Here is a 16,969-nt window from a genome sequence, read left to right on the forward strand (position 1 = left end):
AGAGAGAGAGAGCACCAACAAAATGGTATTCATAAACAAGATCGAGTGAAATTCCATCCCGTTTGTTGCGTTTTTAGTCGAGTGAGTGAAATTTTATCTGCCTGTACAAATTTCACCCTCTCCTTTCATTTTACATCGGCTATCAAACGGGCCCAAAAAACAAAGGCAACACAAGAAAGTTGGTGCATAAACTAGCAAACAAAACAAGAAAAAAAAACAATGAACACTTCAAAATCACCTAGTATGTTTTCCATTGAATAAAATTTAAATTTTTACGAACATGCTGATTTTTTACCTTCAAGTTATTACTTTTATACAAGCTAGTTTCCTTTTTTTGGTTAATGAAGGCACACTTTTGAAGAGTCCGAATGATGCGGTTTTAACATATTTTCTCTAATGCTAATTTGGCCGGATTAAATTTGTTTTAAACATGAACATGCCTGGAATACGAAAACAAAGCCACCGGTACGACGACCAAGTGGGTAGGGCCGAGGACCGACTCTTCACCGTACCAAGACCTTAACCCACCTAAGCTTGGTTCACGCTGCGGCGGTGAACCATGACCGTCCGTTTTATAGCCGTTGATGGCCATCCGATGGACCCTCGCTTCCATTTGTCGTCGGCGGGCGTGTCGGAGGAGGGAGAGGACAACCCGGTGAAGCGGAGCTCGAAACGACGTCCATCTCAGTCGATGAAGCGCATCCCACTCTCTTCACCTCCCCGATTCGAAGATTCCTTCGACCTAATCCACGGGCCCTCGTCTGTGGGCACAATTTCCCAGGTAGAGGCGCAATTGAAGTGGGCCGACGCTTTAGAATCAAGCGATTTGGATGTGTCCACCTTGCGATTGCGGGAAAGCGGACTCCCTCCGCGACTACGCGCCAAAGTGAATAGGATGAGGAGAGCGTGGGCGAGGACGAAAGGAGAGAGCTGGTCGCGGAGCATGGCAGACTCCTCGCTTCACTCGCGCGAGTTTCTCTAGATCTCCCGGTACCCACATCTCTTTGTCTCCCCTTTTTTCGTTTATCGCCTTCTTTCTTAGGTTGCGAGTCGTCAATGAAGGAATAAGTAGTGTCCGCAATGAGCTATTGGTTTCGCTATGAGGCCTTCGTCGATTTAAGGCCTTAACTGAAGAAGCACCCATTTGTTTGTATCAACGCAATCCTTCGATCTTTATTCGTTTTCTCTGTTAGTAGTAGTGATGACTCTCTCGGTTACTCTGCACGGAAATTACGACGCGCTTTCCGTGCTTCAGTTCGTTTGCCCGATTCCCGTTTCTCTTCGAGGAAATTCACTAGCTGTTTGGGCGTTCATGATTGGGTAATTCCCAATGGCTCGAGGCCTGGAGTGCTATAACCGTGTGTCAAAGGAGTCCGTCGGCATTTTTTTTTTGTTGGTTTTCATGATTTTTCGTTGTTCAGGTTTTCTTTAATGAAATTGGGTCCTGCTAGTTGCTCTTCTAGTAGTTTTTAGTCTTTTTACGTAGATTTAGTTTCATCTGGCTACTCTGGTTTCCGTCTAGCTACTTTAGCTTTGAAAATGATTCATGTTCTTGGCGAGTTTTCCTTTTAGTAGTTTTTAGTCCTTCGGGAGCATACTCAGAGGGCAGATTGAGTTTCATCCGAACTACTCTGGCTTTCATCTAAACTACTTTAGGTATGAAAATGAATCGTATCCGTGGTGAGTTTTTCTTTTTATCGTTTCCGTACTCTTTTGGGAGAATATTCATCAGGTGGACTGTGGTTTCACCATCCTTTTTTAAATGAGTGTAAATTCGTCCGGTTGGTTCTGTTTCAACACGCTGTCATCGGAAGGCCATTTGCTAGGACGGGATATTTTTTTATGTTAGTTAGGTTTTGAACCTCACATGTTTCTCAGAGTTAAGTGTCATATTCTGGAGTAGGGATAGTTGTAGCTACTGTTTATCCGTTTCTGAGATTGTGCTTGTGAAGCAATAATGGGCATATTTCTATTTCTATCTGCAGGATCTTTTGAGTTAGTTGGATTCAAGAAAAAAAAAAATGGGAAGCAATAGAGTTGAGCAAGCTGAAGTTTGTGATTCACCTCCTTTGCCATCATATGAAACGGCAATGGAAGCATTGTCTTCTCTTATTTCCCGCCGTAGGCGGGGAAGTGGAAGTAAGCTGGGGAATGGAAGTCCTCAAGCAGGCCCTGTAAATAGCAAATTACAGTTAATGGAGAAGTATCTGAAGGTAGGTGTGGCACTATCACTTCATGATTTGGCTGTGTCCTGCGTCAACAATAACAATTTATTCTTGTAAGTGCTTGGAAAAATATGTATGCAAGTTGTACATTTTAATGGAAGCATCAGAATCACAGACTAACTTCTTATAGTGTAAAAGATTGTCAATAATATGTTTTTTTAACCTAATTTATGTGGGAGATGTCAAAGAATCTGTGGTGATAGATCATAGATGATCAGTCACACAATGGAAGGACAACTTCCTGAAGATAAGGCTCAATCTCACTGATAGAGGCAAGAAAGAAATCAGATTATTTGGTAAAGCAAGCATTTAGAAGCATATCGATATGAATAAGAAGATGAGATTGTTGATGAGGAACAGTAACTGCTTTGAAAATACCAAAGCAGCAAATAACCTTAAAATTGTAGAAATAACCTGCCTTCCCATTCATACTTGCCTTTATAAACATCTTTGGATGCCTATTTATGGCAGTTATTGAATTAATAAAACATTGCTGAAATGGCTTTCTTGTGGTTGTAGGTTTTCATGAACCGAACTACGTACATCATTCTCTTATTCCTTTCCTTTTGTTTACGGTATTTAAGCATGCAATCTGCATTTTTGGTTTCTCACTTTTCTTATCTCCTTCCCAGGTGTTCATTTGGCTTCATTATGTCGACAGTTGCTGCTAACTTGTTTCCATATTGTAAACATTTCTAAAATAATCTGTTTGAAATTAAATCGAGTGATTTCCATATTGTAAACATTTCTAAAATAATCTGTTTGAAATTAAATTGAGTGAGATCTGTTGTGGAAGACTTAATTCGCTCTTGAAGGTTTCATCACTCGTGACACCTTGCCTTCACCAAAAGCCATTATTGAACAGGATTGTTGAAGGAAGAGGCAAATCTGACATATATTTTCTGGTGGAAGTCGGATTGTCTTCTCACTTGTTGGATCACCTTGCAGAAGAGTGTTCTTAGCCTCATTGTGGGTCTTGATATGTCTAAGGATATCTCACCTAAGAATCTCAAGAAAGGAAGTTTCATCAAACTCAATTGAGTTTGATTCAGTCACCTCGTTTTGATTTAGAGGGCCACCATTTGGGTTGCCTTCTGCGTTTGTTCCGGTGGACCTGTCAAGGTTGATCATGTGTCGTTTGCTTATATGACAAATGGGAAGGAAACTTTCTGGTCTATTGACTAAAGAAATGTGCTTCATATTCAGACACACTCCTATGTTTCTTTCCATAAAAAATGTTTGATTAAGAAAAGGAAGTCATTAGAAGTCAGGCAACTAATTGCGTTACATAAATGTAGCCATATGCACCTGTTTCTATATCTTATAACATATAGTTACAACAGCACCACTGGTTAATAGACTGTGTGAAGGCTACGTCAATGACCCTCATCAATAATACATAAGATCAATGTCATAAGCATTAAAAAGCCTTGTGCATGTAATGAGAGAAAAAGTTATGATGCACTTATGAAATTACCTTAACAAGTATTTCCATGTAGCATGTACTTGTCATATGATGGTGTGATACTTCTCCATTTATAGTGGATTAGCCAACCTGAACCATTTGCAGACCTTTGATCTGTTTGAACCCATGGTTTTCAAGTGATTTCGAAATTGCAGATAGCCTTTGTACACATGAATAAATTTATTTCCATTTACTTTTTATCTATAGGAAAGTAGTTCTTGGTATGGACCGGATGAAAAGCCTTTTCTACAGAGTCTACCATTGTAGTGTCTGCACGGGTGGAGCTTCTGTACTTTTGTGTGTTTTCCTAACTGTATACAAGGTTATTGATGCCATCAAAGGTTTCTGTAATGGGCATGAAAAGTCTTTTATAAGCGTTTTTCTAGAGCGTCTACAATTGTAGTGTCTGCATGGGTGGTGCTTCTGCACATTTGTGTGTTTTCCTAACTGTATACAAGCTTGTTGATGACATCAAAGGTTTCTGTAATGGGCAATACAAAGTCTTTTATACAGGGTTTACAGTAGTAGTGTGTGCATAACTGATTCTTCTGTACTTTTGTTTGCTTTCATAATGGCTAATGCTAACACAAGTTTGTTGATGCCATCAAAGAGTTCATTTGGATTTTTTCTGTGTCAACATTTGTTAAGAAAATACAGCTCTCGACTGCATATTTCAGACTAAAACTTCTGTTGTAGATATTGGAGCTAGAAGACTCCATTGATGGGCTTAACATTATTCATGTTGCTGGAACTAAAGGGAAGGTAAATTTTCCATACTAAGGGAAGACTGATTAAATCATTAAAGTATAGATGATTTTCTAAATTATCTGAATTTGTGTTGTTCCTCTGCTCTTGCTGTTCACTTTTCAATGGGATTTAGCTAATATACTGGCGAAGTCCACAGAAATAGATTGTGTAGCTGATTTTTGGGTGTAAATGTGATCTTTCTTATGCCTGTTAAAATGAGAGAAGTCAATATTTGAAGTTTCTGACATGTTCGTTCTGTTATTTGAGAGCATCGGTTATTTGAGAGCCAGGATTTTTTTTTCTGCAGGGTCCACTATAAAATTTTTAGATGTTTATGGGGCCAGACTAAAATTTTTGAAAATGTTAAATAGTAAAATGTTATTTGAAAAATTCAGGGTGGGGGGAAGATGGCCCTGCCAGCCCACCTTGGCTTCGCCCCTGAATATAAGTAAAACTATCTTATAATATAACATTATATAACATAACACAATCTAATATTATATATTACAGTAATTGGCTCTCTCAAAATTCAATTGCAAGCGTTACTTGATGTCATCTACTCTGCATGAAGATGCTTAATCTTTCTTATGGCTCTGGAATCAAAATGAATTGAACTGAATTATCTGGTGGAAAGAAATGAATAACAACTCATCACTTCCCATACATTCGAAATCAATTGTGAGCATCTAGCATGTTGTGGTGGCGACTTTGTTATATCCTGCATCACTTGTGTGATCAGAAATACATGATTGCCTTATGCTTTTGGCTTTAGTGAACTCTAATAGAAAAGATTAATTTGGTATATCTTTCTGGTGGACTTTGTATGTCATGAGCTGCAGGAGCAAATTCCCGTTGTTTGTTATGTTTGTGTGAGAGTACGGGGGCATAATCCAAATCGTTTGTGTCAGTCTATCTTGTTTGATTTATAGCCAAGTGATTTTCAGTTGATTCCTTTTTTCTATGAAAAATCCTTGGAAACAGCATTTTTAACTAAAAAATTATGAGGGACAAGTCAAACAGCAAGAAAGCACCACTGCCGATGTTACGTGTTCATTCAGAAATTTCTCATGCTGAAATGCTTGATGAAAGGGTTGCAGTTAGCACATCTTATTTAATCTTCTATGCTGATATGTGAAGGAGGGGCAGATGTGGAACAATCCTAACATGCTCCGTTGTGCAAGAAGTGCCTGCGTTAAGAAGTGTTTTCTTCTATTGATGTGGCCTCTCCTCCTGTATTGTTCCATCTCAGCTACCTTTTCGTACTCCATGTTGTGCAACAGTGACTCGCTTTTTGTGTCAATGAGTTTGCTACTAAGGAATGTGGTAATTGAAGAGTGTGTGTGCGTGTGCGCATGTGTATGTATGCACATGTATGTGTGAGCATTAGTTGGTAAAATACATCAAATACGAGTATTTGTTGTTGGAGAATTCACATGCATAACTTGACACATTCAGTGGTCCATTGTTGTCACAATTTTAATCACAGGGTTCAACATGTACTTTTTCTGAAGCAATCTTACGTGCATGTGGCCTTCGCACGGGACTTTTTACGTCGCCCCACTTGATTGATGTGAGAGAACGATATCGCATTAATGGGTTGGTGCTCTAAGTCATACTCGGTTACTTGCTATTCTTGGTTTTTGTTATAGCCAAAATTTGCATGTCCTGAAAGTTAATCATGTTCATGCAATTTAGCTTCGTCTTTGGCTAATGGTCAACAATGTGCATGACTGCCATGACATTTGTTATGGTTTATGAGTAGGTCGCTGCAGTCAACCATGATGTTGTTATGGTTGATTTGTGACCTTATTCATTTGCAAACTCTTGAGCTGAGCTTGAAGTTGAACTATTAGCTGACTAATATATTAGAATATTTTGTTCTGAGCCATTTTGGTGTACAAAACATATAATAACCAAAAGAATTTAACAAATAAAGTGCCAAAAAAGATTTGCCAATGGGAGTAGAAAAGTGGATATTGGCTTCTCAGAATCTACGCCTGCAACTTAGTTTTTTCTGTCATCTCAGTGGAGCAGTGCAAGTTGTGGAGTATAGAAGTTGAAGTTATCGGATCAAAACATACTAGATTTCTTCATACCCAGCATGAAAGGAACAGAAAGAAGATCTAGCAAGAAGCAACAAAACAAAACCACCTCTATTCTCTTGCACATAGAAAAGGCATCTCTTTTAAAACTGGTCTAAAGTGCTTTAACGTTTCTGAAGCTACAATTGAGAGAAAGTCCCTTTTTAGTTTCTACTATATCACTCCTGAAGCTGGTGCTCTCCTGGAGCAGCCACTGTAGGACCATTTTTTTGTGCCCTCGAGTGTTTTATTTTTATCTTACTCAAAACTTAATCTTCAAATTCATGTTTTGTGTGTGTGTGTGTGTGTGTGTGTGTGCATGGAGGGATTTTAGAATTTGATATTACTCATTGCCTCTAGGCACGGGTCTCAATACATGAACTTTTTTTTTTTTTAACTACAAGTCTCTCTAAAGAAGAAAGATACAAAAATAAACTTGTTGAGAATGTAATAAGAAAAAAGGTCACTGCCTACACATGTATGTGTATTGGTGTCATAAATCTAGTACCCATATTGATACAAAAGCTGTTTGCTTAATGCGTTTTATATAGGGTTGCTTTGGATTTCATTGTTTGGTTACAACTTGGTTTCAAACGTTTCACTAATGGATATAGCTACTTGTATGGTGAGCTGGTAACCCCAAGAAAGATAATGATTTTCATTTAATTCAAATGGTTAGGCTTGTTGATTATATTGTCTGAAAAATCGCATTTGAAATCTTTGTTGCTTTTGTTCTTCATGTTGTAGTTCAACACTAGACTAAATGACACTGCAGGTTTTAAAGCCTTTGCTTTCTAGTTTCATGGAATCTTGGGTGATTAGTGTAGCTTTAAATGGAAAATATTTGTTCTGTCATATTGTCAACACAGAATTCATCCTCTGAGAATTTGTATGTGGGAGAAATTATTTGCTAAATTTGTTATGTTCTCTTTTTACATCAACCTCATCTAATAATGTCAGTGACATTTTCCATAAAGACCTTGCTTAGCTTGTAACTTTTGTCTGTGCATTGAAGGTTGGATATTTCTGAAGACAAGTTTCTGCAGTACTTTTGGGATTGTTGGAATAAGCTGAAGGTACACACTTTATGCTTTTGCTGACTGCATTTATTAGGTTTCCCATATCAAGCCCTTAAACAATAGAGAGAGCAATGAGCATATGATTCTGCAGCAGAAAACAGAGAAAATAAATCTTTTGATCTGGATGCATTCAATTTTAGGGGACAAGAACCTAACCAGTCATGGAAGGCCTTAAAACACATGCTGCCTATGAATCTGTTTCCATTAAGCTTCTGTTGAATATAAAAATGGGAGAGAGAGAGGGAGTAATGAATCACCATATAAATATTGTTTTTTCTTGAGTCATTTTCTGCAACATTATTAAATCAAGCACTTTTTTAGTAAATGCATCAGTTGATGAAATTTTACTTGGATTGCAACGTGTTATTTGGTTAGGAAGTCAACTTGATTGGAATCAGTCAATTTGAATCCAACTGGTGGCAAAACTGATTCAAGAGCACTACGTGTCGTTTTTAAAATACTTTTAAACATGTTTAATGATTTTCTTATTTTATAATTAATATATATTCGTTATTCTTTCAAAAATGATCTTTTAATATTTTGCTGATGCATCCAAATCACTGAAGCATTCATTTCACGAACTGGCAACTGTGCTGATTCGATTCATGAACTGATTTTTAGAACACTGCAAGAACTATGAGGTAGAGTCCCATTGAAGTCCACTAAATATATCCCTAAGAATTTATTTGATGTTTAACCACGTCATAATAAGAGATTATCTGTATGTTGTTGTTTGCTTTTTGTGTTTAATCAAGTGGAAAGATGTGAAACTTATTTATGTGAACGATTGGATTTTGAATTTTCAGGAAAATTTAACTGATGATATTCCAATGCCCCCTCTTTTCCAGTTTCTCACATTGCTAGCTTTTCAGATCTTTACATTTGAAAAGGTAAGCCAAAGCATTTCTATTCTATACATTTTTTTCAGTAATTTCCAGACTGCTACATTTTCTCTGATTCCAATGTGATGGCTCAGTTCTGATTCCAATGTGATGCTCAGTTGCTTGAAAAATGCTACCTAAGAGCAGATTTGAGATTTCAGTTCAATTCCCACTGCAGTAGGCTCCTAAGCATCTATAAGCTGGAAACAAAAGGAAGAAAAAAGTTCTATCTTTTCATGATTTATTGACATGAGAAATGGCACTAACTGACTGCAGTTTGGTTTGTACTTTTTATTGAAGTTAATATGTCCCTACTAAACATGGCTTTTAAGGTTAAAAAAGAACATTGAATTTGTACAAAGTATTTTTGGAGCTTTAGATTCAGATTTTGTATATAGAAATTGCATGATATGACTTATAGGGGCTGCTTTTTTCTTTTGGAAGTTTCTATGAGGAGCAGCCAGTTATAACTGTAGGTCTCATGTAATGGCTATCTTTCTAGAGCCATGCAATCTGACTGACAGACTTGGGATCTTATTTTTTGAGAAGTAATGAATGATATGAAAAGAAAGGAGGGTAAACCAATTTTGTTTTCATGTGATATATCAAGACAGAAAGACAACAATGAGCCACTGTAGTGTCTCACAATATGTGCTGTTGATAGTATTCGATTGGGTTTAATTTATGTATAGCTTTATGTGAACCCTGAGATTTTCAAGGTTTAAGGAAAAGGTTTGCTTCCTTTACATTCCTATGCTGCTTGTCAGTCACTTCTCCTCTCATTCATAATGAAAATATTTGAATTCCTGTTACTACTTTCGGTTCCTCTATCCATTCCTGCTTTTTGTTCCTGTTCTAGGAGACCTAGGTTTATGACCCAAGTCGACACAGCTCTAGTGCAGGTGCAGCTTAGAGGACCATGTCATGCAGATGCAGGGTGCCGGTGCCGGTGCGGCACATCCCAACAAAATTGGGTGCAGGGGTCTGGCGACGGAATATATATATATATATATATATATATATATATATATATATATATATATATATATATATATATTATAATATATGTATTCATTGTATATATATAATTATATTGTTGTTTCTTAGCTTAATTTGTCTTTTTTTTTTTACTTTTATTACTGTAAATAAAGAAAGAGAGGGAGAGAGAGAAGGAAAACTTTTTTTAAAGGGAATAACATACGGTGCAGCTGGGGTGCGAGTCAGAGCCATACCCTTACCCGCACCAGTGTCGCGTCGTTGCGGGTGCTTCACTCTTTTTAAAGAGTCCATGTGACATAGGCTTAGGGTGTGGCAAGAAAAAAATCACTTTATTCATTGAATCCTAATAAATTGTAGTCTGTTAATTGTTAATTGCTATTTTTATTATTCGTGTTGCACATATGCAGAACTGGGCATATTGACAAAAAATTTCTTTCACACGTGAATCAACATAGGATAGTGCTACAGTTATGGACATGATAATAGATTGTTTGGTTTTATGGGGATTTCTCAGAAGCGGTAAGGGGTTTGGTGTAGGGCAGGGAAGGCCTTTGAAATTTGTGCAGTTCATGGTTGAACACCATAGATACCAAAGTCTTAACTAATCCAGGTGAAATCTGAGCATCTTCAGCATCTCTCTCTCTCTCTCTCTCTCTCTCTCTCTCTCACTCACACACACACACACTCGCACACACATACACACATGTGCATGTACACACGCACACACATGCATGTGCATGCTCAGAATGTTCATGTAAATGAATGTCTTGCATGTTTTAGTTCTTCACTCTTTATTTTCTGTCGACGAATGTTTTTTTTTTCTCCACTATATTGTTTAATATGTATTATCATTTCATGTTTGAATTTCTTGGTGTCAGAGAATCCTAACTATTAGCTCTGGTGAATAGGTTGATGTGGCAATTGTGGAAGTTGGGTTGGGAGGACGTTTGGACTCAACAAACGTGGTAATTATGCTCTCTTCAGATACCTGCAAGAAAATTATGATGAAGAGTATATGATGATGAATTTATGTTTAATAACTTCTAGGGTATTTTTTCAGGAAAATGCTAAAGTTCTCATGTTTAACTTACTATGATTAAGTCTATTCTGTGAATCAATTGTACAGAATCTATTTACTCTACATTTTATGGATAACTTTTGCAGATTAAAAAGCCTATTGTTTGTGGCGTTACATCACTTGGGATGGATCATATGGAAATTCTGGGTACTTCCTTTCTCCACTATAATATGTATGTCCATTTGGCTTTTGGTTTTCTATATCTTTGTCACAGACCAAGATAGACCAACATTTTCTTATCTTTGTCACGGCCAAAAGTGGCCAATGTTTTCCTTATTTTTCTTTGACAAATGACAAGCTGGGTTTAGGCAAGCCCTTCTAGATTATGCCAAGGGATGCATACTGGGTATTGAACTCTTTGTCCTGCTTTGGCTTGCAGTTCTTAACTTCGAAACTCCACCTAAGCGAGGTGGATGAAATCGGAAAGAAAAGCCAAAGCTGAATCTTGTTTGTTGCATCATCCAACAAATAGAGATATCATTTTGCTGCCAACTTTGCATTTCCCTTCACTTTCTTTCTCACCAACCTTGTATGTGCTTCCCTTTATCCACCAACTTTGTGTTCTACTTTTCAACAAACCAATGTGGCTTCAACTTTATTATATAAAATTTATGCACATTTTTTAACATTCTTTCCTGGGTACTTTCATTTTACTTAAAATCACTCAGAGTATCTAATTTTTTGCATCCTTTAATCATGAATATATCATAGTCTCCTTTAAATGATCAAAAGTTGTGAAATAGGGGCTTGGTCAAGTCCACAGGAGAAGGATTCTCAATGATAAATTGTTGACATTTGGAATTTTCCCACAGGAGATACCCTTGGAAAAATTGCATCAGAAAAGGCAGGAATCTTTAAGGTACTTATTTGCTTTCTAGCTGAGCTGATAAGGAAAGCTATGACTTTTTTTCTTGGTTTTCTTGTTCTTAATGGTCTTGATATCTTCTCTGATCACAAAGGCAGGAGTTCCTGCATTTACAACACCTCAACCTGTTGATGCAATGGTTGCTCTTCAAAGGAGAGCCTCTGAATTGATGGTATATTTCTCTTTTCTTCTGCTGCTCGTAGGTAAATGTTCATTAAAACAAAGGCTCATTCAACTAAAAGCAGTATATGTATATAAGGCCACGTTCTCATATTGACGATGACCCCTGATCTACTTAATTGTAACAGTCCTCGGTTGAGTTCATTGTGGCCTAAGGATTGATAAAAGTGGTAACAAATGGACTTTACCAAGGAAATTTTAATTATATTTGAAGAAAGCGGGCAAATAACATGACATGGTCCTCATTTCTGCTCATCGAGTCCTAACCATCCATGAAAAGTGGTGACACATGCATTTCACCAAGGAAATTTTAATTATATTTGAAGAAAGCTGGCAAATAACATGACATGGTCCTCATTTCTGCTCATCATGTGTCCTAACCATCCATGAAAAGTGGTGACACATGCATTTCACAAGGAAATTTTAGTTATAGTTGTAGAAAGCTGGCAAAATAACATGACCAAAGCATTGCAGCTTCCCAAGACTTCCAGCTTTTGTGCCAAGCAAATCAATTATTTTGCAATATCGCACTTCCCTTGCCTCACCTGACTGATGTGTCATCTTAGCCTTTCTGTTCATTTATCTACACAATGTTTAAGGACTGGATGCTTGCCTCATCACATGAGCTTGATAGTATCTTCCACAAAAGGGAAAACCATGGAACGAAATTAGCAGAATAAATTTTACTTCTTTGTATGGTTTGAAAAAACTCAGGTGCTTCACAGGAAGGGCAGTTACTTTTTTTTTTTTCATATTTAAGTACCTTCCAAAATTTCAGAAAATTTGTGACTTTATTTGACATTACCTTCTAAAATTCCAGAAACTTGTAAGCATGCTTTCGCTCTTTACATTTGTTTCCAGGATGGGTATGTGCATATTGAGCTGCCAAAAATTTCTTGCACTGGATTTTTTTTTTTTTTTTTGATATAATAACTGAGTGTCCTTATTGGCTGAATATACTCATGAAACTCATAAGTGCTCTTGTTGGCCAAGGTTGGAAAGGAAATGCAATAGTCCCAAATACAAGAACAAGAATAAATTTGTCCGAGGAAATACTTATCAGTCATCAATGTGAAGCTCATTATCATGTGGCTTCTTCCCATTCTTTTTTCTCGAGATTCCTTGCTGGAGAATATTCCTATTCATGGAATCCAAGTTAACTCCTCTTCTTGGTTATTCCTTAGTCAAAAGGCATTTAGTGTATTCTTTTCTTCAGTAAATGTTTCACTCATAATTAAATTGTTGAATCATAATAATAATGTATTTCAAAGAAAATATTTTATTGCTCACAGATTCCATTGCAAGTTGCAATGCCTCTTGATCCAAATAGGTTTGCTGATCTAAAGCTTGGATTGGCTGGGGACCATCAGTACACAAATGCAGGACTTGCTATTTCATTGTGCCAGTGTTGGATTCAGAGAACAGGACATTCCAAGGGTCTTGATCTGGTAAATGTTCGTTCAGTGCTCACATCTTTTCTCATCAGTAACTATATTTCATTATGTGGCTGCTGAACGTGAAAACCCTACTTCTTCATTAACATTATTTTCTTATGTTGTTCTGAGTAAGTATGTTTATCATTTGCTTTTGCAAGAATGGCCTTGAACATGGATTAAACTTAACTTCATAATAAACATTATCTTCTCGCACTGTTTTTAGGAAGTGTGTTTATCAGTTGCTCATGGAAGAATGACCTTGAAAAGTTGTATTTCTTTCGGTATTGTTGTTTTGGTCTAGTTGATATGCCATCCTGAAGGGAGGTGATGCATGGTGTGCATGTGTATGTGTAGCTGTCTTTGCATGTGTTCACACTTATGCATGTGTTTATCTGTTATATAAGATGAAGGTGTTGTTGGTTGAAACCATTACTCCTATATTATGTTGTTGTTGCATATTAAACCTACAAACATGATCTGAGCAGATTCTTTAGTAGTAAATCATTTTTGAATCATGTCATTCTGGCACATAAGCAGGATTATTCTAAGGGTTTCAAAAATAGTGGTTTACACTTACCAAAACTTGAGTTTCAATAAAACCATGTTTTTTACATCAAAAATCAATTCTGGCTGTGCCTCTTAGGGTGAGTGAGGACCTTTATGGTTCTTTTGCTGCTACTCCCACTAGTATTTATGAATTTTTTTCACTAGAACTTTCTAAACATGTCAATAATAAAAATGAAAAACGTAAAATAATTATATGTAAGATAAGGCAATTTCCTGGTGACGTGTCATATTTTTTGTGGATGCAGATGCTTGATACAATGCAAGTCTGATGTTAGGCTTTTAGCAGTAAGGCATTTTCCAAATGTTATAATGTGGGGTTGACACGCAATTCTGGAAATTCATAACTTAAAAGCTTGTATGTGAAATTCGGACTGTAATCAACTCTTGCATGTAAGAACAATGATCAGTAATCCTTAGTTGTACATCCAGAAGACATGTCAGCTGCATTAATCATCTTAAGTTTACTTTTATATAATGATGCCTCATATTTGTGGAACTTAGCTTTTGCTCTTATTACAAGAGTCTCACTGACACGATTTCCCTGGCAGACAATTCAAAAGGGAGAACTGCCTACTGAATTTTTTAAAGGCCTTTCAGTTGCAAATCTTAATGGCCGTGCTCAGATTGTGTATGACACTTCTGCAAATGAATCATCAGAAAGGAAAGAAAGAAACTCTGGTGATTTGATTTTTTTCCTGGATGGAGCACACAGCCCAGAGAGCATGGAAGTCTGTGCAAGATGGTTTTCCCACGTTGCAAAAGATGAAAGAAAATTTGGTGCAGATGGCATGAAGGAACAAGTTGGAAAGTCAAATGGACCTAACAAAAACTTAAAGAATGTGAGTTTCCTTCCTGCTCCGAGGAACGTACATAACTTGTTAGCTTTTCTTGTGTTATTGGACATATTTCCTTGACTGATGGTGTTATATGTTTCTATCTCCTAGATAGTCCAAACGCTTAACACAACACACCACAATGTCATTGTAGGTTCTTTTGTTTAACTGTATGGAAGTCAGAGATCCTCAAGTCCTCCTTCCACGACTTGTCAACACTTGTGCTTCCAATGGTATGTGTTTATTTTTTCATTCTTTGTTTTGCATATGGTGGATTTCTGGAGACAAGTATACTGGTTTTCTGCTATCTTGAAGTTGAAGCAGATACTTTTTCATTCTTCAATAAATTATGTCTTAAATGTGAAAATCATTGCTCTCTCTCTCTCTCTCATACACACATGTCTGTGTGAAACATTGCTATTGGTAATCTGGTCACTTGAATGTTGAGTTCCACGGATTTACTTTTTCTTCTCATTACTTTCCTGGGTAGGAGTTCATTTCTCCAAGGCATTTTTTGTTCCAAGCTTGTCTCTATACAACAAGGTTGGGTCTTCTATGTCACCAGTATCTTCTAGTATGCCTACAGACCTGTCATGGCAATTCAATCTTCAGCGGATATGGGAGAAACTTATTCATGGAAGAGGTAAAAATTTCTTCTGGTTTTTAACAGTATGAGTCCCCTTTTTACTTGGTTATGGTTGCCTCTGCTGTTTGAAGTTAAGTTATTCTTTAGTAATGTTCTTTTTATGCCCAAACAGATATCCAAGTAGAAGAAAATTCATATTTGCATTATGCAGAAAGATCTCCTTCCTATGACGTTCTCTTTGGTGATCCTCCTCAAAAGTGTGATTCAGACAGTAAAGCCACTGCTTCAGCAGTCATCCCCACATTGCCACTGACAATTAGATGGCTGAGGGAATGCATCAAGCAAAACCCATCCCTTAGAATTCAGGTTTGACCATTTAATGCAGAAACATCCCCTGCTATCCCCATTGTTTTGTAGTATTCTGATTCTAATTTCCTAGCAAAATTGATGCGTTGCACAAGCACGAAGAATTCCATTGCAAGATGATCATTTTGAAACTTCTGTAACATGCAAGCAAGATAATTTTTAGACAGACAAGTCATAGTATTACCATTTATTGGATTCAGTGGCATGTGGAAATTCATCATGGCTCACCTTTTCCATTTTCTGTTCATGTGTGAACAAGAGATGGCCTCTTTTAGTTATCCAGTTTTCTAAACAAAAAAATTGATCAAGGACAATTACTGCATTTTGTTTTTCTTGTCCAAGCTGGTACTCTAGGGTACCTTGGGCTTAATTTTCTTGTGTGCCCTTTGTTGCATAAAGTTCTATGCAGAAAATTCATCCTGCTTGTCATGAAGGTGAAATTCTGAGTAGGTCAAATTAGGAATAGGTCTTTCATCGGTCAAACTTTTACCGCCCATCCTCTGAGGCCGTGAATAAGTTACTATGATATGGAGCTTTTGGGCCATTGGTATTTTTGTTCCTACTGTGTAGCCATTGACAAATCCAACTCTACCTTTTCTTCACTATTCCAAATCAGTCCTTAAGGTTCATTTGTTAAACTTCTATTAATAAATGACATAAGAAACCTCAGAAAAAGAGAGTGGTGAGAGCTACATGGAATGAGATATGAGTTAAATTCAAGTAACTTAAGGATGGACTTTTGTTAAGAGTGCAAATGTCTAGGGGCAATCACAATTAAGCAGGGCGGACTCTAGTGGATTCAAGTCACTGCTGAATTGATGGAAAATCCTAACAAAATAAGCCCATAAAAATTATCTAAAAGCAATCATGTGTATCCTGAGCCATCAGCATCCGTGCAGGGATTTTTTTTTTTGCCACTAAGGCTAGGTTTGCTCCTATCTAATAGCAGTTGAAAGCTGTAAGAAAATCTCGGTTATTCTTTTTGCTTTCATGCTTGTTAGAGAGATGGAGTAACCCAAAAAGTGAAAGTTTAAAGTCTTAATATTTTTAATAGCTCAAAATAAAAAAGTATGACCTTTTAGTATCAAGTTTGATGTTGAGGAATTCATTTTCGTTTTTTTGGTCTCAGGTTCTAGTGACAGGGTCACTGCATCTTGTTGGGGATGTTTTGAAGCTACTTAGAAGGTGACAATCTGCTCAACTTTTTTTGTTTTTGGCATGTTGCCTGTAACTGTAATGCAAAAGTTTGTTTCATATTCATTCAAATTTGTTACTTCATGCAATGTCAAATTCCTGATCTTCCTGAAGACCCAAATTACGTTTTGAGATGTATGTTTGGCTAAAGCAGTAATTTTATAGGAAGGTCAACTATGGTGAATGATTGGTATTTAAGTCAGAATTAATAATATCCAGTGTATCCTTGCTGTTCCAGAAGGAACCCTCTCAAGGAAAAGTTGAGGCCTCCTGTTTATGTATCACATTTTTGTCATCTCATTAAAGGAAGTGTACTTTTTTGTTGGTATGAAAATGTTGTATACACAAATCTAATGGGGAAATGGAACTTTATTCTTCTGTTTCAAA

The 16,969-nt window shown here is 36.9% G+C and overlaps 1 protein-coding gene across 3 annotated transcripts; it reads left to right on the forward strand.

Moving 5' to 3' along the window:
- The first annotated feature begins 633 nt into the window (after positions 1 to 633).
- LOC116254783 (folylpolyglutamate synthase) lies at positions 634 to 16,969 on the forward strand. Of its 3 annotated transcripts, none has more exons than XM_031630376.2 (16): positions 634 to 990; positions 1,986 to 2,213; positions 4,387 to 4,452; positions 5,924 to 6,033; positions 7,534 to 7,594; positions 8,404 to 8,487; positions 10,386 to 10,442; positions 10,642 to 10,702; positions 11,368 to 11,414; positions 11,515 to 11,592; positions 12,893 to 13,048; positions 14,152 to 14,442; positions 14,591 to 14,669; positions 14,927 to 15,079; positions 15,234 to 15,388; positions 16,518 to 16,969. In XM_031630376.2, the coding sequence occupies exons 2-16, from the start codon at positions 2,022 to 2,024 to the stop codon at positions 16,575 to 16,577; spliced, it is 1,650 nt and encodes a 549-aa protein (XP_031486236.1). In that variant the 5' UTR covers positions 634 to 990; positions 1,986 to 2,021; the 3' UTR covers positions 16,578 to 16,969. The 3 variants fall into 3 exon arrangements, with proteins under 3 accessions (XP_031486236.1, XP_031486220.1, XP_031486229.1); XM_031630360.2 differs by having other exon boundaries at positions 636 to 990; positions 15,195 to 15,388; XM_031630369.2 differs by lacking the exon at positions 634 to 990 and adding an exon at positions 1,035 to 1,158 and having other exon boundaries at positions 15,195 to 15,388.

Source organism: Nymphaea colorata, chromosome 1 (assembly GCF_008831285.2).
Source record: "Nymphaea colorata isolate Beijing-Zhang1983 chromosome 1, ASM883128v2, whole genome shotgun sequence".
NCBI classification, from domain to species: domain Eukaryota; kingdom Viridiplantae; phylum Streptophyta; class Magnoliopsida; order Nymphaeales; family Nymphaeaceae; genus Nymphaea; species Nymphaea colorata.